At 44.0% G+C, this 25,323-nt stretch overlaps 1 protein-coding gene across 1 annotated transcript; it reads left to right on the top strand.

Moving 5' to 3' along the window:
- The first annotated feature begins 1,668 nt into the window (after nucleotides 1-1,668).
- Nucleotides 1,669-18,542, top strand: LOC133403346 (high affinity choline transporter 1-like). The gene is made up of 9 exons (XM_061678270.1): nucleotides 1,669-1,905; nucleotides 5,814-6,015; nucleotides 6,100-6,213; nucleotides 13,466-13,621; nucleotides 13,756-13,904; nucleotides 14,047-14,193; nucleotides 14,740-14,893; nucleotides 16,868-17,085; nucleotides 17,170-18,542. The coding sequence occupies exons 1-9, from the start codon at nucleotides 1,708-1,710 to the stop codon at nucleotides 17,692-17,694; spliced, it is 1,863 nt and encodes a 620-aa protein (XP_061534254.1). The 5' UTR covers nucleotides 1,669-1,707; the 3' UTR covers nucleotides 17,695-18,542.
- The last annotated feature ends 6,781 nt before the right edge of the window (nucleotides 18,543-25,323 follow it).

The raw sequence follows: 25,323 nt of genomic DNA on the forward strand, positions 1-25,323 counted from the left end.
GAGACCCCTGCTTTAAACGGAGAGCTGGTCAGGACTCCCTTCGCTCTCAAGAACTGGGGAGCCTGGGCTAAGGGGGTGAGGTCTGGCTCAATATGTTACCAATAAAGCGTTTTAAACAAATCCTGAAGAAAAATACTGAGCAACTCCTAGATGACTTTTAAGTTCAGTGACACAAAGATTCCCCACTGTGACTTCATTTAAAGCGGTGCCCCTCTCCCCACTGGAGACCGGCATCTGATCTTTCGTTGGGCTTGGCTGACCGCCCCGTTGTCTCGGGGTCCTGTGGCTTCTTTGTGTGGTAATGTGGGGCTGCCGTATTTCACTTGATGGTTGGGCCGGGCCCTCCTCAGGATAGCTGAGATACATGCGTGGGGACGATTCGCAAGCATATTCTCCCTTGACATAAACTCAACTCAAACTCGAGTCACTCTCTTGAGTTCTTGACACAGCGCTTCGTTTCTCAACGACTCACATTGACAGCGAATTGTCTTTCTAAGGCCGAGTGGCACTGCGCAGCTACTTTCACTCTACCACACCCCATAATAGCACTGCCTGCTTTGTTGTTTCCTTTGTCCTGCCGCTACGCTGTCCTGGCCACTCTTTTGTTTCCCTAGCTCAGTTTTGGGGATGCGGGAGGAAACCGGAGTACCCGGAGAAATCCCACGCAGGCACGGGGAGAACATGCAAACGCCACACAGGAAGGCGTGGACCAGGATTTGCCAGGATTTGAATCCTCGACCTCTGAACTGTGAGGCGGATGTGCTAACCAGTTGGCTATAAATTCCTGAAAATAAAATTGTAATTTTATTTCAATTAAATCATGAAAATGTAATTATTGAACTATTGAATTGCATGATAATAAAATGAATATTATACTGGATTCTCAGATAAAATCCATTATTGTACCTCTACAATTAACTCTCAAAGGCTCTGCTTTTGTACCCTTCACAATATTTTACTAGCTTGGGAGTATTGTACCTTAGAAACATTATCATCATAAATTAAAGAATTAATAATAAAATAATCTAGTCAACACCAGAACTCCCGATGTGGATTGGGTGTGTCTTTGTTGCTTTGTAACCCAGTGGTTACCAACCTGCTTCCAGCCCTCAAGGACCACATCAGTAGCTAGTGGGACTGTTCTAGAATAGCCCACTACTGATTGGACATTGGGATTTTCTAGGAATGTAGAAGTGATCGCTTGAAAATGTAAACACAGTGATTAAAAAAAAACTGAAGTGCTTCATCGGTTTCCTACCTTGTTAAAAGACAGTTGCTGATTATTGTGGGAAATCATTAACACGAACAGTGTCTTCACATAGATGAATATCACTATTACAAAAATGTTAGAGGTACAGTAATGGCAGTACCTTTTGCTATTTCTGAAGTGTGTACCAAAACTGCCCTTTAATCAGTACTTTAGAAGTAGCTCTCCATTTCAAAGAAATTGGTGACCATTTTTGTAACCTGTGGTTTTATTAGTGAGGGCTATGTGCATGATGCTGCCATCATGGGCCGATTATTTATATAAAAAAAAAAAAAAAAAAAAAGAAAGCTTCTTTTTTCCCCCCACTTAAAACATCTAAGCTGTGTGAACGCGCCCTTTTGATGTCGACACGATGACGTCGCAAGTACCCAGCGAGTCGTGGGCAGTGCCACTCTTTCCGGCGTCATGTTTCTGAAAATTTCCACTCGGAGTGACGCCATATGAACGCAGCACGCTTGGTTGGTTGGGCAAGCTGCCGAGGACGAACAATAGAGCGGAGAGAGTCGAATTTAGAAGAGCTGGTAAACCTGGAACGGGGTGGAGGGGGGGAGGCAGATGTGAAAAGACAGGAAGTGAAAACAGCAGCAGCAGCAGCAGCAGCAGCAGCAAAAGCAAACCTTTCGTCGTCTCACGGAGCGGTGAGTTTTGACGTGGACCCCCACCTCGGACATGTTAGAAGCGAGCATTTATGTTGAATCTTTTGACGCCGACAGGTGGATGGAGCTCATCTTTGGATGTTTTTTTTTTTTTTTTTTAAGCATGCGCACGCGCATTTGAGTCCTTGTAGCGTCTCGCACATACATACACAGGCCATGATATATATATCTATCTATGTATATAGATAGATATATAAACGCCAGACGTACACGAATTGTCGCTAAAACGCTCAAATAGCAGCCAATTTCCTTGACCAGTTGGGCCTAGTTTTAAAATTAGGTTGTATTCTCTCTATGTGTGAGTGAATGAGGGAAAAGTGGCAGCTCTTCGTCAAACAAATGATTTGCCATCGCAAAAACGCGATGGCTTAATCTTCAAAGAACCAGCAAGCAGGGCCTTTGCATAGGCATTAGGTCAGGAGAGAGAGGATTATTTTACCCCCGCGGGACTTCCTACTCGCTGAAATGTGATTTTCTGATCATGATGATGATGACTCACTCACAGGACTCACACAAAATCATAGTCACCCCCCCCCCCCCCCCCCCCCCCCCCCGACCACAGGAGAGGGAAAGGTTGCCAGTTTGGCAAAAATTAAGTGAAACACTTGCAACGTAATTTGACTGCAGCACAGTGAATAAGTGGTGAGCACATCTGCCTCACAGCAGAGGGGGTTCGAATCGCAGATCCAGCCTGTGTATAGTTGAATTCCTCCCGCATTCCAAACGCATGCATGTTTTGAAGGGTCATTGAAGACTCAATATTGTCCATAGTGTGAATGGTCCCTTCTATATGCCCTGCAATTGGCTGGCGACAAGTCCAGGTTGTACCCCGCCTCAGCTGCAAAAGGCTCCAGCGCACATGTGACCCTTGTCGATGGATGGATGAATGGATGGAAAATTTGACCGTATCATTTTACTCCTCCCTGACAGAGTAAAAAGTCTGGCTGTATCGTGGACATTTTATGACACCCTGAAGCAGGGTTTTGGAAGTCCCTGTGCCCGAAGAACCCCCACAATATAAACAATAATAATCATTTGGTCCGATCTGTGCATCATAGTTTTTTTCCTCGATTTAGTTTGGCCCTATGGGGACTTTATCAAATGATTGTATTGAGTTAGTTGTGCAGACCTTCATTTGTTCAAACATATCAAGAATCACTTAATTTAATCGATTGCCTTCTGGCGTGTTTATATTGTAAACCCCCCCCCCAAAAAAAAACAAAGCTCCCAGTCATCGACTACGGCTCAACAGTGTTGGCAGTTTGGCTCCCTGTAGCAAAATGTCAACTAGTATCATTTTACTCCTCCCTGACAAAGTCCTCGGCTATGCTGCTCTGTCTGTATCGCAGACATTTTATGACTCCGTGTAGTGGGGTTTTTGTAAAGCTGAAGTAATCCCCCATTATATACAATAATTAAAAAAATTCCAGTCTTTGCATCATATTGTTTCATAAATGGCCCTCAGAGAACTATAAAAAAGAGTCACAGTTACCTACTGTTATAATCATGATTGTTTACAACAGAAAAGGAACATTGAGATCCATCCATCCATTTTCTGAGCCGCTTCTCCTCACGAGGGTCGCGGGCGTGCTGGAGCCTATCCCAGCTATCATCTGGGAGGAGGAGTACACCCTGAACTGGTTGCCAGCCAATCGCAGTGCACATACAAACAAACAACCATTCACACTCCCATTCACACCTACGGGCAATTTAGAGTCGTTATTTAACCTACCATGCATGTTTTTGGGATGTGGGAGGAAACCGGAGTGCCCGGAGAAAACCCACGCAGGCACACAGGCGGGACCGGGGATTGAACCCCGCTCCTCAGAACTGTGAGCCAGACGTTCTGTGAGCCAGTGATTTCTACAAATCAGAAATCACTTAGTTCACTTAACTGACTTAGGACATTGACAATGTAGATCCATCCCCCAAAAAAGGCTCACTGCCAAACTCCTCTTCACATCAAACAAGCCATATCAAAAAGTCAAAAAGTTCATAGCTTGTTGATGATTATGAAAATGTCATGCGGTGCTCTGGAGAGAGAAGCGAGCAGTCCAGTACGGTCGAGGGATGGGAGCGTCTCGGAACATCTCTTCTGATTCGGGAGGAGTGCCAGAGCAGAGGTGCGCAGCCTCGACCGGCTTCCTGTTGACTAGCGATCCATGCTTCTTTCTTAGCCACCAAACTCATTGAGACTGAAGAAATAGATCGCTGTGCTCACTGCTGCTAAATAGTGCTCTCCATTTGGCCTCCATTGTTTGGATACTTTATCTTTGCACAACACAAAGAACTAATTCACACTTGCTGGCGAGTGAGGGGGCGGGACCGTGCAAAAAGTGTTGTTTCTTTTCGGGTTTGGTGGCTTGCTCAAGGGTCCCTTCACAATGCTCGGGAAGCAGAGGAGCAGCCCTTGTTTGTCCACAGTCGTATTCGAACCTTTTGAGTGGAATGTTTACTGCCCTTGAACAATTTCAATGCTTTATCTCCAAAAGTAATGAACCGGTATTGACCTAAAGAAGTAATTTGGACTCCCCTTAATTCTTTGCAGACACTACGGCATTATTCGGTTTGTTTCTGAATAGGAATAGAGTGACTTGTCGGCCGGGCTGAGTATCAGCACCCCGATACAGCATTTCGACGCAAATCGGCATTGGCCCTTGTTTTAAAATCTGACAGCCTATAAGAGATCAATTTAAAACTGGGTAAACTTCAGGGAACTATTTATTTATTTAAATTTTCTATAAACTTTATAAGAGATCCTGCTGATCCTGGGAACTCCCTGCACTTTGTTTTTGTTTGAACTTAAAACAAAGATAGTCCCCTCCAGAAGTATTGGAATAACAAGGTCAATTCCTTTGTTTTTGTTGTATACTGAAGACATTTGGGTTTCAGATCAGAAGATGAATATGAGACAAAAGTTCAGAATTCCAGCTTTTATTTCATGGTATTTACATCTAGATGTGTTAAACAACAGTCAGGGCTCTGGCTGGGCCATTCAAGAACAGCCACGGAGAATCCACTCCTTCGTTAATTTTGCTGTGTGCCTCGGGTCATTGTCTTGTTGGAAGGTGGCCCAGTCTGAGGTCCTGAGCACTCTGGAGAAGGTTTTCGTCCAGTATTTTCCTGTACTTGGCCGCATTCAACTTTCCTTCGATTAAATACTTTCTGTACCCACTGTATATTGCCATTTTGGAAAACTTTATTTACTTTAGAAAACTTTAGGGAGATATTAATTTGTTTGTTTTCGTTTATCTTTATAGCACCTGCTTATGAGCCTCGCAGCTCCCTGCACTTTTTGTTAGAATTTTAAGGCAAAGATTTCTAATTTCTAAGAATAAAAAAAAAAAAAAACTTTAACATATTGCAAATCTAAAATGCTGTTTAATGAACATATGCTAGAAGGCATTTCAATGAAGTTAATTGTTGGCGTTTGTATTATTGAAAATTTTAATGCCAATATTTGTTTTAATAATCAGTATCCGTATCGGCTCCCTTAACTCTACTTTTCAATACTGTGTAAAATTACGAATATTGAACTGAAATGCTGCATTCAATGAGTTTGGGAGTGGGGGGGGCATATTTTCAGTACTTCGATGATTTATGATCTTAATTTACCTCTTTGTTTTTCTAAGTGTTTCGCCATACATTCCTTTTAACAAACAATTTGATCCTTGCTGTGATGTGATGCAATTGCTGATACCAGGTGCCAAAATAGACTAAATCAGACCTAACACAAATCACAAAGGACCAAACATAGAATTAAAACATGATTCCACCGTACTTTGTGAATAGTAAAACACAGGGGCATTTATTCAATCTGGAGTGTAATTGATGAAATGATGTTTAACCATCTGCGGCTCATTTTATTGTTGGGTTATGTTTGTTGCCAGAGTTACTGGTTTGCAAGCATGGCGGTGCATGTGGCTGGACTTGTGGCTGTGGCTGCCTTTTACGTGGTTATCCTGCTAACTGGGATCTTGGCATCACGCAAATCAAAGAAAGTGGAGAAGAAATGCATTGACAAAATGAGCGAAGTCACCATCGTCGGGGGCCGCAACATCAACGTCCTGATTGGTGTTTTTACCATGACAGGTAAGACTTCTTCTCACGTTGGTCACTTACTAGGGCGTTAATTTCACCAATGACCTTTTCTTTCTCATCTGTTTTTTTGTTTAGCAACATGGGTTGGAGGAGGTTACATTATGGGGACTGCTGAAGCTGTTTATTCTCCAGCTCAAGGTCTCGTCTGGGCTTTTGGCCCTCTCGCATTTCTTTTGAATTTCCTGTTAGGTGAGTATCCAAAGCGGGAATCGTTTCTCATAAAAATGAGAAGAGGGATTCCATCCATCCATTTTCTGAGCCGCTTCTCCTCACTTGGGTCGCGGGCGTGCTGGAGCCTATCCCAGCTGTCATCGGGCAGGAGGCGGGTACACCCTGAACTGGTTGCCAGCCAATCGTAGGGCACATAGAAACAAACAACCATTTGCACTCACAGTCATGCCTACGGGCAATTTAGAGTCTCCAATTCATGCATGTTTTTGGTATGTGGGAGGAGACCGGCGTGCCCGGAGAAAACCTACGCAGGCACGGGGAGAACATGCAAATTCCACACAGGCGGGGACGTGGATTGAACCCCGCACCTCAGAACTGTGAGGCTGACGCTCTAACCAGTCGCCCACCGTGCCGCCAGAAGAGGGATTACTTAAATTAATTATTATCATTAGTTTAACAAGCGAAATAAGTTCTACATTTGTGTGATAAATTAGTCGTTTGTAGATTTTTATTAGGGATTGGAATTTCACAAAACTTTCTTTTGATGGCTAGCATACCCTGTAGCACGGTGGTTAAAGGTGCCATCAAATTTTAAAAAAAAATTCCCCACTGCTTTATGCATAGCATCGGTCAAAATGAGTTTGTGACCTGGTTTAAGTTTGACATCTACGTGGTTTGGTGATTGTATGCAATAGCCGATGAAAGGCAGAAGGCAGAAAAATTGAGCCGATCCGCTTCAGGCATCGGTGCCACGTAGTCACACTGCTTATTATTCAAGTATCTGCCCACTTGTGCATGGTTGGTACCTACCCACTCAACTCAACTTTGGAAAATGTACAGTCATTTATAAAAACAATAATAATAACTATAGCAATAATAACTCAAACCAGGAATTTGCTAATGGTTTGGCCGTCCTAAATAAAAAGAAAAGGACGCTAGTACAGTACATTTATGTGTGCAGCTCTCTGAATGCAGTCCAACGTTGTCACTCATTGAGCAGCAAGTTTTTCCTTTCTCATCCGTATGATAATTTGATTTCTATATTTTTCTGTGATATTGCTTGTGCAAATGTAATGTAAGTTGATCTGCATCGCCGCTGGCATGGTTGAAGTGTGACGCACTCCGGTTGGCATATATGGCTCATTGCTTCACTTCCAACACTAATTTGATGACTTTTATCAACTACAAATGCCTCCCAGCTGTGTTATATTTATTCCTTACTATGTATTTTAACATTTGCGCTGCTTTTAAATTGTTTTTGTATAGAGATGTATGTTTTGTGCCACATTCTCCAATTTAACTTTCGAATCAATTAATAATGATCAGGCATCTCGTTTGATGTGCGTCCCGCGTGCTAGACGCACAAAAATGATCTAGGACGCAAAAAGCTTTGTGAATGTGAATCCCTGTGTGATTAAGCTGCAAAAAATTGCTCCTCAAAATTAGAAAGTTGCTCCTAAAATGAAGAAATGATTAGTCAAATATAGGGTAAAGATTACGAATCTTATTAAAGTTTTGGATCAGCCTCTTGTAAGAAAAACCGTCACGCATTGGCTGAGATGCGTCAGATGGATGCTGTTTTATTGGGGCGCGGTTTATGCAGATTGCAGACCGTGGGCTCAAGCCCGTCATTTACAATGAATACTGGTGTACTAACATACGCACGGTGCTGTGAAGAAAATTGCCCAGTATGCACGTGTCATGAATCTGACGCTGATTTTGTGTATACGCGTAGCTGCGAACATTTGTACGCATTTTTTAGTGAATGAGGCCCATTACCTCAATTTCTGGAGGACACAGTTAACCAACAATCAATTCTACACAATTGTCAGAATTCTCACTCAATTAAGCAACATCAGCATTAATTAACTTAGCTTATGGTTGAAAAATTCCATGAATTTTCAAAGTTGAAAACGTTCCATAAGAATTTGTGGGAATCAACGGGAATAAAACAGGAATTTTCAACATTTATTAGGGAACTTAAATATAATTGGGCAAAATACATTTTAGTATAATCTTGACTAAAACAACCAGATTCCGTGCAAGGACGGTGACACCTTGATTTACAAATACCCCTCTTAAAGATTTTTCAATGGACAAGCCATCACTTGGTCAATATTTTTTTGCTAGTCAAAATTTGAGGTATGCTGCTGCTCGAGTGAAGAGAGAAAAATTGAGCATTTAACGTGTACTGTAATGTCATGGCATGTGGGAGAAGAGCGCGATCTATTTTGCATTGATATGTGCTCATGACAAAACAATGTTTCGATTTATGCTTGAATATGACGGCTTAATTTTAAATTACCCTCATTTCCCAGTTAATTCCAATAAATTTCCAATTTGGAGTATTTCCAAAATTTCACATCTTAAAATCCCATACAAATTTACTGGAAATTTTCCATCCGTTTGTAACCCTAAATAGGATTATATTGTCAATCCCTTGTTTTCATCATTGCCCATTTGTTTTTCCTGGATTATGGCTCTATCCAGCCAATGTGGCGCCCTAGGCGAGATTTTGTACAGCACCGCCCTTCATCAGTGATTTAAATAAGCTTTCAAAAAAGTCAAATACCAATTGTTTTTAACATTGCCTTTAATTTATAAGATAACATGCCACACAATTTCAAATATAAAATAGAAAATTTTCTTCCAGGATGCCCGCGACCCTAGTGAGGATAAGCGGTACAGAAAATTGATTTATTACTCTATAGTTACTGCCAAACAAATCATGCGAGTAATGGCTGTTACGACAGCTAATGGGACAAACCTAAGGTTGCAACAACCTGACATGTCATGCTTTCACCACCCCCCCCCCCTTTTTTTCCTTCCTCTTCCTTGTGTTCTAGACACTTTTGGTCGTTTTTACGTATGCAGAGTTCTCTGGGGTGACGTCAATAAATTTGCGTTTCTTTTGCGGAACTGTGCGCCCGATGGCATATTTGACCTGTAAATCCAGTGTTGGTTAATAGTCCCTCACAGCAGTGGCCATGTGGTTGATCATGGGGCTCAGATTTTAGGGTCATGTGACGTGTTAATACCTACTGGGGATTCATGAAGTTGGGTGATGAGATGTTCTTTGATGGCAAATGCCACATTGTGGATACAGATATTATCAGCAGCTTATCTCTTCCAAAATAAACTTTATTCACTCACTTTCAGTCATTGGACCATGCTCCTCCTGTTGTCCTGCTGCTGTGAGGCAGCTTCTCATCTCTCACTGGAACCAAAGGCCCCAAGAACTAAATGTTCCTGCTACATTAGGTAAAAAGGCAGTTTATGTCGGGGCGGCAGTAGGACCCGGCGATAGTGACAGCAGTACAGTTGAAGGCCCTTTGTTTGCTACTTCCTTTTTCTGTCTTTTTTTCTGCCACAACCTCTGTGGGACTCCTTTCTTGCTAATGCTCTGATCAAACACTTTTGAGGACATGGAAGGCTCTTTCTTTGGATATACTGCCATGACATTGCCCTGAATGTAACAAAGAACCAGTCACACTCACATTCATACCTACGGGCAATTTAGAGTCTTCAATCAACCTACCATGCATGTTTTTGGGATATGGGAGGAAACCGGAGTTCCTGGAGAAAACCCACGCAGGCACGGGGCGAACATGCAAACTCGACACAGGCGGGGCTGGGATTTGAACCCCGGTCCTCAGAACTGTGAGGCAGATGTGCTAACCAGTCGGGCGCCTATTATTATTATTATTATCCATCCATCCATTTTCTGAGCCGCTTTTCCTCACTAGGGTCGCGGGCGTGCTGGAGCCTATCCCAGCTGTCATCGGGCAGGAGGCGGGGTATACCCTGAACTGGTTGCCAGCCAATCGCAGGGCACATACAAACAAACATCTGCACTCACAGTCACACCTATGGGCACTTTAGAGTCTCCAATTCATGCATGTTTTTGGGATGTGGGAGGAAACCGGAGTGCCCGGAGAAAACCCACGCAGGCACGGGGAGAACATGCAAACTCCACACAGGCGGGGCCAGGGATTGAACCCGGGTCCTCAGAACTGTGAGGCTGACGCTCTAACCAGTCGGCCACCGTGCCGCCATGCTTTTATTAATATTTTTTTTAATTTCCTTGAGGCAGAAATGTTTGCTTCGACTAAATTTTTGTGCTCAACTTAGCCAAGTTATTTTTTTTCCACAGCCCTACCTGAATGCTTATTTGCTAATAAAATTTGCCAATGAGAATAAGATGAAGTGTGTTTATATGACACAACATTGTCATTTTCCAAAGAAGGAGGTGCAGTATCAGGACCTACAGAGGAGCTGTGCTTACATTAAATACCTTTAATCTCTGAGACCCTTCTTCTGACAACAACCAACAATTATTAACCAAACAATTGGCACTATTATGAACTAGAGTGAACCCCCGCCTATTTGCGTTTCGTTTTTCACAGATTCACCTTTCCACGTTTATTTATTTTTTGTCGTGTGGGAACTATCCTCAGCTATTCACTGAACCTCTCGCCTCTTTGAGGTTTTTGTGCTCTTTCTATAATGCTCTAAAATGCCACAAGATGGCACCAAAGTGCATGTGCATTTTTTCAAAATCAAATAATCTGTAAATCAATTATTTTTAAGGTTCTTGTAAAATGAGTTTGAAATGATTGAAGTGTTTGGGGATGATAGTTTGTGGTTTATTTATAGTTTAAACTTAAACTAGGCAATTCTAAAGATTTTTTTTTTGGGGGGGGGGCAGGCGTGTCAATTACTTTTCCCTATTCACGGCAGGGCTCAATCCCTGTACCCTGATCATTACGGTATACCACACATCTCTTCTAGAACGTGTTAAATACCCTTTTTGATCGTGCCCCATTGGTAAGGCAAATAAATTTGTGGGATAAGCAGTAAGGCCCATGTGTGTTACACCCATGGTGTGGTGCTCAGGGGTAAGGGTACAGTGGGGCAAAGAAGTATTTAGTCAACCACCAATTGTGCAAGTTCTCCCACTTAAAAAGATGAGAGGCCTGTACTTTTCATCATAGGTATACCTCACCAATGACAAAATAAGGGGGGGGGGGGGGAAATCCAGAAAATCACATTGTCTCATTTTTAAAGACTTTATTAGGATATTGTGGTGGGAAATAAGTATTTGAGCAATAACAAAAGTTCCTCTCAATACTTTGTTTCTACCCTTTATTGGCAATGACAGAGGTCAAACGTTTTCTGTAACTCTTCCCAAGGTTTTCACACACTGTTGCTGGTATTTTGGCCCATTCTTCCATGGAGATCTCCTCTAAAGCAGTGATGTTCTGGGGCTGTCGCTGGGCAACACAGACTTTCAACTCTCTCCAAAGATTTTCTATGGGGTTGAGATCTGGAGACTGGCTAGGCCACTCCAGGACCTTGAAATGCTTCTTACAAAGCCACTTCTTCGTTGCCCGGGCGGTGTGTTTGGGATCATTGTCATGCTGAAAGACCCAGCCACGTTTCATCTTCAATGCCCTTGCTAACGGAAGGAGGTTTTCGCTCAAAATCTCCCAATACATGGCCCCATTCATTCTTTCCTTTACACGGATCTGTTGTCCTGGTCCCTTTGCAGAAAAACAGCCCCAAAGCATGATGTTTCCACCCCCATGCTTCACAATAGGTATGGTGTTCTTTGGATGAAACTCTGCATTCTTTCTCCTCCAAACACAAGTTGAGTTTTTACCCAAAAAGTTTAATCTGACCATATGGCATTCTCGCAATCCTTTTCTGGATCATCCAAATGCTCTCTCGCAAACTTCAGACAGGCCTGAACATATACTGTCTTAAGCAGGGGGACACGTCTGGCACTGCAGGATTTGAGTCCCTGGCGGCGTAGTGTGTTACTGATGGTAGCCGTTGTTACTTTGGTCCTAGCGCTCTGCAGGCTTTGGTCCTAGCGCTCTGCAGGTCATTTTGAACCCACATGGTGAGATCTTGTGTGGAGCCCCAGATTGAGGGAGATTATCAGTGGTCTTGTATGTCTTCCATTTTCTAACAATTGCTCCCACAGTTGATTTCTTCACACCAAGCTGCTTACCTATTGCAGATTCAGTCTTCCCAGCCTGGTGCAGGTCTACAATTTTGTTTCTGGTGTCCTTTGACAGCTCTTTGGTCTTGGCCATAGTGGACTTTGGAGTGTGACTGTTTGAGGTTGAGGACAGGTGTCTTTTATACTGATAACGAGTTCAAACAGGTGCCATTAATACAGGTAACGAGTGGATGACAGAGGAGCCTCTTAACGAAGAAGTTACAGGTCTCTGAGAGCCAGAAATCTTGCTTGTTTGTAGGTGACCAAATACTTATTTTCCACCATAATTTTCTAATAAATTCTTAATAAATCAGACTGTGACTTTTAAATTGTTTTTATTTTTATGTATTTATTTTTTCTTCTTCTCATTTTGTGTCTCATAGGTGAGGTATACCTATGATGACTATTACAGGCCTCTCTAATCTTTTTAAGTGGGAGAACCTGCACAATTGGTGGCTGACCAAATACTTTTTTGCCCCACTGTATGCCCTGAAACCAGAGGGTTGCTGTTTGCGTATCCCCGCTGGAGTCGTCGTCGTGTCTCTGGGCAAGACACTTGACCCACATTGCCCTTGATTCAATGTGGTTGGATGTATGGCGGTGGTCAGATAGATACTCTTTGAGCATCATCAAAAGCTCAATATAAGCATTATTTTTATCTTCACTGCTTTGGGCCAACGGTTGCTATTGACTTCTGTTTGGTATTCTTGGGTGGACGGGATGATTTTAAGTCATGATTAAGAAGGACAATTCATTCCTCTGTAGCATGTCAGCTCCTCATGCTGGGCACACACAGCTGTGGGACGGCATTCCAGCCCTCAACCAGGAATCGTCCTGATCCAGCCAATGTGGGCTTACTGGTCACTCAACCACAAAAGTCAGGTTGAAGTCAGGATTGTTGGCAGGCCACGGCATTTGATCTGACTTTCACATTCTTGGGGTAATTTCTGATGAACACCCCTCGGGGGCAGAGGAGAGCGTTGTCATCTTTGAAGCATGGCATTTACAGAAATAATAACACATTTGTTTTCTTTTTCTGTGTGAAAGCTTGTTGACCATGTATAAAAGACCCCCATGAATTTACTGACTTGGTGCTCAGCTCCTATTGAATTCCATGGAACTTGAACCCCAGTACAAAATTGATTTCAGTTTTTCAAGTCATTGTTTTCTCAGTCAAAGTTTGAATATTAAATAACCCAAGGCTCTTTAATCAACTGAAAATTTTCAAAACAGTTTACTTTGGTTTGTTTTCTGTCTTTCAAGGAGGATTGTTTTTTGCCAAACAAATGAGGTCCAAACGCTACGTGACCATGTTGGACCCATTTCAGAATCGCTATGGCCAATTGTTCACTACAGCAATATTACTTCCTGCTTTGATCAGTGATATTTTGTGGGTTGCCTGCATCCTTGCTGCCCTAGGTTAGTAATTAAATTTTAATGCTTTTAATTCGCATTCTAATGTGATTGATGATTGTAGCTCTGATCTGTGTGTGTCTTGCCACTAATGCTGTTTGTTTTTCTTTGTTTGACATAATATTGCGTGTCATTTCCAGGGGGGACGATGAGTATCATCCTTGAACTATCATCTGTTGTCTCCATTCTGATCTCTGCGGCTGTCTCTATCATCTACACTTTTTTAGGAGGCCTCTACGCGGTTGCGTACACGGATATCATCCAACTCTCCTTCATATTTGTCAGTCTGGTGAGCTAAGAGAGATTACAAACGTCGCGTGATTGCGGTCAATCTGTGAGGAATGACAAGGCAGCCTTTGTTTTGAAAATGTTTTTCTACGCACATTACATTCATGCTGCTGTGACTAAGTCGTGTTTGTTTTGTGTTTCAGTGGCTCTGTATTCCCTTTATGATTCTCAGTCCTGTGGTGACTGACCTTGCACAAGCAGCCCATTGCAATCAGTCAAACATCCACTCTTGGGTAGGAGAGCTGAAGCTTGATGACGCAGGAAAATGGACAGATGACTTTCTCATGTTGGTCAGATATTTTAATTCATTTTATGATGTTTTTTCAAAAATTGTTTCTGTTGTTATCGATCGTCGCTGCATGATAACAATCGTGTATGTCACAATTTTTTTGTTTTGTTTTCCAGGAGCAATAAATTTTTTTTTTAAAAAAGCACCAGAAACATAGATTGTAAAGTCTGCGGTAGCTGCAACGAGGACATATGTGTAAATGTAATAAGAGCTCTCTATACCAAAGATGTATTTATTAATTATTTATGTGAAGGGGGTGGTAAAAAGGACATACTTCCACAGTGCAAATTTAGCCACTCGAGTTTGACCTCCATGCGTAAGTCAAACTTGTAAAGTTTATTCTCAATCATCTGTGATGATTGTTTGGCAGTGAATGGAGATAAATCAGTTTTTCTTGTTGTTGTTTTGCTCCTGTGGCCGTATAGACCTCCCGACAGCTAAACACTGAGAATCCACTGAAACCTGAGCTCTGGAGCAGGCGCACATATATTTAGTAAAAAGTTGCATAACTAATATGCTGGATGAACTTATGTACAGTATGTTGTAGGCTTTAGGGGGACTGGCGTACCAATCTTTATACCAGAGGATCCTTGCAGCAGCCTCCTCATCCAAGGCTCAGGTTACCTGCTTTGCTGCGGCTGGCTTTGCTTTTATTATGGGAATCCCCTCAGTGATCATTGGAGCTGTGGCTGCATCTGCAGGTACTGTACACACGCATCCTGTACCCACCCCATCATGCGTAGTATTAGAGGTTGCATACACTGAGGCAACAATAGTGCATGCATGCCATCTGACCATCACGGATTGACAATATCATCTCGGTGGCTATTGTTTGGTTGGGAAGAGTTTAATCTTCTTTTTCCACTTCACGTGCATCCAGCATGTGCAAGGAAAGACAGGGTGACAGTAAAGTGGAACAGTCAAACGCCTCAATAAGACTGCATGGAAGCGGGAGTTGAGAACATTTGCAGCAAGATTATCTCGTCCTGCGATCGTAACCCTACACCCATGTTTTGTGGGTACATACAGTACTGTTGTTAACATCCAAATTAGGACAGTGGGTCCTCTACAATTGAAGGGCAAATGTTCCTGTCAGAATCTCACCTTGCACTTGGGTCTGCCAGATCCCAATCCCAAGTGCAAGTCCCCCTACCATTTCTTCCACCTGACAGCCCCTCTCTTCACCGGGGTGTCAACGACTTCACAGGTCTGATGACCACAGTGTTCCCCTGCCTAATTTTTCGCAACCCCGCTATACTGCTATTTTTAATGGATTGTTTTTTTTCATGGGTTTTAGAGTATCCTTACTCCTGTCATGCCCTTGCATATAGGAACGGAGAGCCACATTTACCGATGACTATTTCCGCCATGCATTGAACGCTGGGAGAACAATAAAACACAGAGGATCATGTGATTCACTAGCTGCTGTCGGCCACAGCTCACGTCCAGACACCCGCAGGCAGACTCGTCGATGTCACACGCCGCCCGACCATGCCCCGCCTCTAAAAGGCACATGCATATATCTAACATAGAGGTGCAACAAATAATCGATTATGAAATTAATTGACAACTATTTAGCCTATTGCGAGTGGGTCAGTAACGCAACCCCCTGTGACAAACGGGTACACTATACTATGCCATTATGCCTTTCTGTTCAGACAACACAGAAATCCAAGAACATCAGGTTCAGATTGAGGATGCAGTTCTTCTAATCACTAGGTTACGTCGTCATTGCAAAAATGGGCATTGAAATCTCACAGCAGAATCACCTGGCGGGCGTGCTTTTGCCGTACCCCACTGGGGAACTTCCAAGAACTGGGTACTCTAAACTACTTTTAGGCACAGACCACAGTCAGAGGAACTCTTTCCCAAAGCCTCTTGTTTACCGGTAATTAATCCAATCCATAGCCAGAAAACCGGTCAAAAGTCCAACCCCACTCAGTTACTTTGGTTCCAGAGTCTAAACTGTAGGTTGAGGTGAGTCCAACTGTTCAGGCTGCTTCCCCGCCAGGGAGGTGACATTCCATGTTCAAAGAAGCAGGTTGGGCAAACGAAGACCGATTCACACTCGACGGTCACCTGAACCACATAGCACTTCCTGCATGGGTGGTGGTTCCACGGAGAGGTGATCCCCTGTCATTCGCTCGGCCGGAATCGAGCCCCACGGGGTGAGGGCTCAACCATAGTGGGGCCCCGGGATGCCCATAACCGGGTGAGGTACGCTGTTTTTTCTGCATTCCATAAGGGTCTTGTGAATCACTCATAGTCTGCCCTATCACATAATAGCAATTTGCCTTAGGAGACCATCCCAGAGGCATATAGCTCCCTAACAATGTACTGTTGCGCCTTGGGCACTTGTCACGTATCAGAAGTTGGACCAGTGTCACGGTTAGGATTGTTCTTGGTTTTGGAGGTTCCACTGTACATGGGTTATTAAGGGTGTAAGTCCGCAAGGTACCAAACAAGTTTCCAATCTCTGGCCAGGGTGTAAGGAGAATTTTCCCAGTGGAATTCAAGTTAAATGTGCGTCAAAGATATGTCATTAAAAGGAGGTTTTTCTTACTTGCTTCGTAATGTGATCATTAACTAGGCCTCGTACATACTTTTTATCCACATTACCATCATTTATTTTTACCTCTCTGTCTCTGTATGTGCCTCTATATCTCCTTTCTAAGACTGGAACCAGACAGAATATGGTCTACCCCCACCTTATGAGCGCGGGGAGGCAGGCAATGTCCTTCCACTGGCTCTGTCCTACATCACACCCGGCTGGGTGTCAGTGTTAGGCATTGGCGCTATAGCAGCAGCAGTTATGTCCTCCATGGACTCAACATTGCTGTCATCAGCATCCATGTTCACACAAAACATATACAAGACAACTTTGAGAAAGCAGGTGTGTGTGAGTTGTATGACTGGTTCAACAATGAGCACTGCAACACGATTTTGTGTCGATGTCTTTTGTTTGTTTGTTTTTCAGGCATCAGAGAGGGAGCTGCAGTGGGTGATCAAGATTAGTGTGCTGCTGGTGGGCCTGGCTGGAACCGGTCTGGCCTTTAATAAGAGCAGCATCCTTGCACTCTGGCTGCTTGCGACCGACCTTCTCTACTGCATTGTGACTCCGCAGCTGGTCTGTGTGGTGCACCTCCGCTCCGCCAATTGCTACGGCGCCATCAGCGGCTACGTGATAGCTGTGCTGCTCCGCGGGCTGAGCGGCGAGCCAGCGCTCGGCATCCCTCCTGTGCTGCTCTACCTGGGCTGGAGGGAGGAGGACGGCGTCATCACACAGTATTTTCCCTTCAGGACTCTGATTGCGTTCATTTCTCTGGCGGCTGTCATTCTCTTGTCATGGCTGGTCCAGCTGGGCTTCTCTCGCCAGCTCATTCCGCAGTCCTGGGATGTTTTGGATGCATTCAAAGAGAAAATAGAGGCAGAAGAGGAGGAAGAGAGACCAGTACAAACTTTCAATGAGGAAAGGAACTATGTCTTTAATACAGCATTATAGGCTCGCGGTGTCTGCCAAACCTTGTTTTAGGCGTCTTTATGCATACATTCTTACATATTTTCTATATTGTAGTTTCTTCTACAAAGTATTGAATATTCCCGTGAAAATGAGCCCAAGGCTTAGCAGGGTGCCTGAAACGAGAGGCTGTTCGACACAAAATTTAAGGCAACTATTAAAATCTCAGGATTCTGATTTTAATGTTGTTGAACCCCATATTTAATCCATAGCCCCTTTTTCCCTAACATACATTTCAATAGGTTTTCTATTAGAACTGATCCATGTGATGTGATTGTATTCGTATTCTCTGACCTCTCCAGAAGTTGTTGGACCTCTTTGCACGCAATAAGAACTGATCGGGGACGAGACTCCACTATTGGTGGTGCGACCGTCCTACTCAGAAACTTATTTTAAGTGTCAAGTGTTTATCAGTATCTAACTGGCTTTTTTCTATTATTTTTAAGGGGTGTTCTTGAAAAATGGTTCTCTGTATTAATAATTGAGCTTTCCCCTAATTAGATATTTGAAACGCTGTACATGTTATACATTGTCTTAGATTCTTTTGGGATATCCATGCAGCGGTTCTGTAATGACTTGTTTGGGACAGCAGGGGGCGACACAAGAACATTGGAAGGGTCTATATTAGTTTTACAATGTGCAAAATAAGACTACGCCATTGATGCTTTGATAGGATCTTTCCAATACGAATATCAATTTTGTCTCGTTGTTGCAGCCGGGATGAGAGTCTTTTTCAGTGTCTGTCTAAGGCCATTCTAAATTAATGCAGGCTGTATGTGGCCCACGGGCCATATGTACCCCACTCCTGATGTACAATACAATACAATGACAAACCTGTGTGGTACCTGTATGTTTCCTCATAGTATGTTGGCACACAGTCACTGCAGTGGAAGTACCTCGGCCACCGAGTAAACGTGAACCTGGACATTGAGGACCGTGCGTAGGCCAATAAAGCCCCACAGCAGGACACCAAGGTTCAGGTTTCTCTTGGAAAGGTGAGCAGAGACCTGACTAAAAAAAAAGTATGACATTGCAAAAGTAGTCTCGAGCCCTGTCTCAACCTTTGAGCCAGAGCTTACATTAGTAATATATTATGTCATACCCCCCCCCAAAAAAAGTAACCAAAAGTGGATACACAGCTTAATTATAAATCTTCTTCCATCTAGTTGGAGGGAAAAGTATTGTTATTAGGTTAGGTAAGGGTGCTGAGCTCCCGGCAAGGCAAGAAATATATCACTGTTTTGTACATTGTAACGCGCTTCAGTCTGACTACACCATCAAGTCTGATAAAGGTTATTTAAATGTTGAGTCACAGCTATAGAGAAATGGGCTGGATTTATAAACAAATGTTTTGTAACCCGACTAAGTTCTGGGGGAAGGCAATGCATTTTGATACTACAGCACCTATGCATGCACATAAACAGAAGACCCTGTAAAGTGATTTGTTTCTAAACGCATTAAATATCTTGGAACGTAAGTGCTGAAAATGTGTAAAGACTGAGAACAATTTAGTTTTGAATTGTTGCGCTATAAGGTTAAACTCATCATTTCAGTTGTCTGGATTTTTTGGGGTGGCTGAAACCAAGCCCAAGCACGCACTTGGGCTTTCTGGCATAATTCGCCCTCCCTCACTATATAAGTAGCGAGTGCCGCCATTCCATCAGTGGTATACGCCGCAATTGCGAGTTACATAGCAGTAATCATTTGGCCCATATCTACCACTACGCCAAGGAGATGGCCATCAAGCTATAAGACCAGCCTTGCCTTACAGTGCTTGCTGGCCGACCACGACGTCGCGGCGCATCATCCCGGAGTTTGACTTAGAAGATAAAGTGAGGAGGAAGAGAGAGAGAGAAATGGAAGAAATGGATGTGATTGACACCTGAAAGGTTTGCACGGTGTGTTTTGAGCACATTCAGCGGATTGCATAAAAACTCCTTTCCACCATCCCAGTTGTAGCTATGGATTTTTGGGCTGGATTTATGTTAAATAAATTGTAGAAGTTATCATTTATTTGCTAAGCTTGCATTAGTATGATGGACGATTTTGAGAAAGGAAGATGTCTCGCCTTCAAGAAGATGACTCAGCAGGAATCATCAGAGGGAAGGGCGCCTTGACCAAGGACGTGGTCGGGGACGTGGCAGGTGTTGGTCCCATGTCTTCACCTTGAAACCCTCCCCTTAGTGTGTTGTGTCTTGTTGCTTAGAATGTTATGTCTTGTAAATCAGAAACCTCCCTATTTCAAATATATACAGGAGCGACGGGAGAGATTGTTTAGAGCGTGATGAGAGGCTGTAATCTGAACAATCTCCCATACGCCGCCCTCATGAGAAAAAGAAACCAGCGTCTTCATTCCTTTTGTGCACTTTTATCGGTGTTGGGTGAGATAGATCCAACAATTTAAAACAAGCCCAAATAGGTGCTTGGGCATACTTTCTGGCCGTGAGTCGGCCCTCCCCCACTATAAGTACTGAACGGCATCATTCCAATGATTCTACCAGTTGCTGCTGTTATGATCAGCTTTTTCCTCCGCGTGTTCGTTTAATTTCGGGCAGTGAGAATGTTGGTTATCCGAATACTGGCTGGAGATGATGAACAGTTTCTTCGAAGTTTTTATTTACAGAATATCCCGGGCACAAATGAGTTACAAACCAGCGGCTAACAACTGGTAGTAGTAGTTGGCTGTTATCCGGTGCACTGCCGTTTTAGGGCTGTCCAACTCTATTAGTTAATTGATTACGTCTTTTCTGTACATGCAAAATGGTTGGAAAAAGTTGTTATAATATGTCAAATATATTTCTGTACATTTGCATTAGATGTTTTTCCCCATGTATCGCTTTACTTTCTCTAATGAAGGGAAATGTGTGAAGCATCAAACAATGATTAACCAATTTTCTGAAATAGCGCAAAGGTGCCTCTAATGAGTCATCTGGAGTACAATCAAATTTTACAGTGTCTGACAGTGAAAGGGGAAATTGAACAGGGTCTACACCAAGTAAGAAGCCAATGAACAACCTCACAACTGGACAAGGCTGGCTTCAACCGAGCAAAACTCATAAGGTGTGGTTGAAATATCAGCCACAGAGCTCTAGTTCATCTGTCAGACCATAACTATCCTAACATAACTATCCGATAACTGCCGATTACGACACCATTAAAGACTGAAATTGCTGGACAGACACATGAACATCAGTTTGTCCTCATGAAAAAAGGGGCTCCAGTGAACCCGATGGGCAGAGATCTGCTTATCAAGACCAGGGCTACCATCCTTTGTAGCCCGGATGGACTGACAATACGGTTCCCCGATGGGACCATGATGAACTGTGGACAGAAGTGGTCCTCCGGATGGAACATGATACAACATGAACTTCCGGAAGCAACTGCTGACATATATTGGGCCCGACTAAAACCTGAAACAAAGGAGGGAGGCGGAGTTTACTCGGCCTTCCGGTTCTGGGGACCGGGGTTCAAATCTCGCACCCCCCCTGTGTGGAGTTTGCATGTCCTCCCCGTGTCTGTGTGTGTTTTCTCCAGGCACTCCGGTTTCCTCCCACATCCCAAAAACATGCCTGGTAGGTTGATTGAAGACTCTAAATTGCCCGTAGGTGTGAATGTGAGTGCAAATGGTTATTTGTTTCTATGTGCCCTGCGATTGGCTGGAGACCTGTTCAGGGTGTACCCCGCCTCCCCCCGAAGATAGCTGGGATAGGCTCCAGTAGCCCGCGACCTTCGTGAGGATAAACGGTAAATAAAATGGATGGATGGATGGATGGATGGGTCCTTTTACGAGATTTGCCTGAAAAATTAGTCATTTTCATTGATGTTCCTGAAAAATTACATTTGACACCAGCACTGATGATGTCTTTCTTGAATTTTGCCATTGTTTCTGTGAATTTGGAGGGAAAGTACAAGTCCCAACAATTTACCAAAAACATTGGAAAACACATTTGTTTGATGTAGTTGTTTCATAGTGTGGATGTCCAACCCAAACAAAAGCAAACTTGGTGTTATGGTGTGAAACCAAACGAGTGTTTTGAATCGTTGTCCTGCTGCAGAACCACTTCAGCTTGAGGTCATGAGCTGATGGCCCATCATTCTCCTTCAGGATTTCTGGTTAAGAGCAGAATTCATGGCTCCATCAATCACAGCAAGTCATCCTGGTCCTGAGGTAGAAAAGCAGCCTCAGACCATCTCACCACCAAACTGAAGCAATTTAATGACACCTGGGGAAACCTGTGCAGGTGCTTTGAGTTTAGCAGATGATTAGTGTGTGACACTCAGTTGAAAACATTTATGGCCTGCAAAATTTGGGCTTATTTCTTCACAGTATTCTAATTTTTTGAATTCCTGATTTCGTGGGTTTTAGGAGCTGGAAGCCCAAACTATGTACAAATAAACACATATTTGAAATTGTTTCAATTTTGGGCCCTGAATCTATAATCTATGAAAGTTTAACTTTTCGAAAGGAATTATGGAAATAAATAAACTTTTTTGGTATACCTGTGAGAGATGGCCACATTCATTGACAGATGCCTGACAGAACTCATACGCATCGGATAGTTTGACAAAATTTCTAATGAAAAACACATCAAGAGCTGAATGTGGGGATGGATAGGACACGTATTTAGGAAGCTGACAACAAACATAGCACATGTGGCACTAAAGTGAAATCTACGAGGAAAGAGAGCCAGAGGAAGACCAAAGACCACTTGGATCGAGGTGGTCAACCCAACAACAAGCTGGGCAATTGGGTCTGTTCTGGAACCAGACGGACGTGATGGTTCAGCGATTTTTAAGGAACCTCATTGACAACTTGTGCCAAACACAGGTTTTATTGCTGTATTCTTCACATACGAAGTTATTTGCCCATAATTACCACGTTAAAAAATGATTGAATAATGAAATGTAATAATTTAATGCTGCAAATATTTATTTAAGAAAATCTCAAGTTAGAGACACAGAAATTTGGTTAAAAGAGTAGCAGGTTTCACCCGTATTCGTTATTCAGCCAGGTGGTTAGATGATATTGCTCGTTTTTTCTGGACTGAAAGGGGGAGCGGGGGGGAGGCCAAATTTGGCACAATGTTGTTGCACTTTTGAAATATGTTTACATCTATAATTTGAAATTATTTCTCATTCTCTTACAAGTAGTAATACAATCGATGAAATAGTTTTTGCCACAAAAAGTTGTAAAAGTTAGTGTACTGATTAATAGTCCTTTAAATCCAATCATATTGCATCGTTCTAATATTGTTCTTAAATGGAAACTGTGGGACATTTTATTATGCATCCTTCCATCCATTTTCTTCCTCTTATCCGAGGTGCTACCGGAGGTGAGAGTTGAAACTCCTCCTGACAGGGGATTCTGCCAGACGTTCCCAGCAGAACCTCACAATACATTTGGGCCTGCCAGGTCGGACCGGGACCATCTTCGCCCACCATTGGAGCCAACTCACCACTAGGCGGTGATCAGTTGACCGCGCCATCTCTCTCGTTACCCGAGTGTCCAAGACACGCGGCCGCAGGTCCGATGACACGACCACAAAGTCAGTCATCGAACTGCGACCTAGGCAGTCCTGGTGCCAAGTACACGTGTGGACACCCTTATGCTTGAAAATGGTGTTTGTTATGGACAATCCGTGGTGAGCACAGAAGTCCAATAACAGAACACCACTCTGGTTCTGAACAGGGGGGCCGTTCCTCCCAATCACGCCCTTCCAGGTCTCACTGTCATTGCTCACAAGAGCATTGAAGTCCCCCAACAGAACGATGGAGTCCCCAGCGGGAGCGCTCCCTAGCACCTCCTTCAAAGACTCCAAAAAGTGTGAGCACTCTGAACTGCTGTTCGGTGCATCGGCACAAACAACATAAATGATCATTTTCTGATCTCGCTTTAAATGACATCTCCCTTTTTTTTCCGTGGTGCATACAATCCAAGAGGTACAAATTTAGTAAATTTCATCCATCCATTTTCTGAACCCCTTCTCCTCACTAGGGTCGCGGGCGTGCTGGAGCCTATCCCAGCTATCAACGGGCAGGAGGCGGGGTACACCCTGAACTGGTTGCCAGCCAATCGCAGGGCACATACAAGCAAACAACCATTGCACTCACAGTCACACCTACGGACAATTTCGAGTCTCCAATTAATGCATGTTTTTGGGATGTGGGAGGAAACCGGAGTGCCCGGAGAAAACCCACGCAGGCACGGGGAGAACATGCAAACTCCACACAGGCGGGGCCGGGGATTGAACCCGGGTCCTCAGAACTGTGAGGCTGACGATCTAACCAGTCGCCCACCGTGCCGCTAGTAAATTTCATATGTAGTAAAATACAATGGTAGATAGTATGAACCAGCTCTCGATTTGTCAAAAAAAAAGAGTAAACATTTATTGAGCAAATGTTTGTTCTTTGAAAATTAGCTTCATAAAATGGAAATCCAAGCCCTTGCCCCTGCGGTCACAAACTAGTGTTACCAAAGAAAAAAAACATGAAAATGTGACCGCGACAAGGAATCACCGGGGAAAACAAAAGGCGGTGAGATATGCTTCTATATTAATGAAAAATGGTGTACGGACGTCACGGACCTCAGCACACACTGCAGCACGCATTTGGAGTCGCTGTTTTTAAAATGTAAGCCATTCTACCCGCCTTGTGAGTTCGCATCATTCATTCTCGGTGGTGTATACATTCCGTCTCAAGCTAACACGAACGCCACACTGCTAATGCTCGCCGAACAAGTAAACGAAATTGAAAAAAAAGCTTGATGCCACCTCTCGTCACCTCGCCCACCTTGGTGTATATGGGGACGCCGGGCGGGTCCTGGATGCAGGCCATATGCTGGCGCTGCGTTTCCCAGGTGTGCCGAGTCCTGGCCTGGTCGAGGAGAGCCATGCCCATGGTATCCTTGGCCTCCCAGAAGTGGTCCAGCACCTCCTGGATGAGCCGTTCCGTCTCCTCGGCCCCTCTGGTGCGGCGACGGCAGTGTCGGGCCAGCTCCCTGGCCGAAAGAGTGACCGGTCGCCCGCCGTCCGCGCCCTGTTCGGCCTGCTTGGCCCGTCTCAGCAGGTTCCTGTCCTCGGCGTCCCACTCGAAGATGGCCAGGGACAGCCTGGCCATGAAGGGACCGTAGAGGATGTGGGCGTCTGTGGTCACCCCCCTGGCGAAGCGTCGCATGAGGTGCCACACTTCCAGCCGCACCATCAGATCCTTCCAATCGCCGAACATGGCCGCGACCTAAAGCACGCGGGAAAAGAGACAGCGTTAGAGTGGGACGCGAAAGAGCCTGCGCGCCGAAGAATCTATTTCACCTTCCTTGCCCTTCCCGGTGGCACAGCAGCAGTCGCGGTCCACGTACAGAAGCTGAGGCGGGGCCTGTCCCTGTACCGCCACATCAGTCCGCTCCGACTGCAACGGACAATCAAAACTGCTGAAAGGATTGTCGATAGCCCCCTACCCACCCTTGAGGACTTGCACGCTGCCAGAACTAAGACAAGAGCGTGCAAAATCCTCTGGGACCCTCCACATCCTGCTCACTGGCTCTTCCAGCTCTTTCCCTCAGGTAGCCACTATCGATCAATGCAAACTAGAACTAGCCGACATTCCAACAGCTTCTTC

Source organism: Phycodurus eques, chromosome 5, assembly GCF_024500275.1.
Source record: "Phycodurus eques isolate BA_2022a chromosome 5, UOR_Pequ_1.1, whole genome shotgun sequence".
Lineage (NCBI taxonomy): Eukaryota > Metazoa > Chordata > Actinopteri > Syngnathiformes > Syngnathidae > Phycodurus > Phycodurus eques.

Excerpts from the sequence above, each read along its gene's own strand:
- LOC133403346 (XM_061678270.1), top strand. The coding sequence starts at position 1,708 with ATGAACGCAGCACGCTTGGTTGGTTGGGCAAGCTGCCGAGGACGAACA. Across the intron at positions 6,016-6,099 it reads TGGTGTTTTTACCATGACAG|CAACATGGGTTGGAGGAGGT; the intron begins GTAAGACTTCTT and ends TTTTTTGTTTAG. Across the intron at positions 13,905-14,046 it reads CCTTCATATTTGTCAGTCTG|TGGCTCTGTATTCCCTTTAT; the intron begins GTGAGCTAAGAG and ends TTTGTGTTTCAG.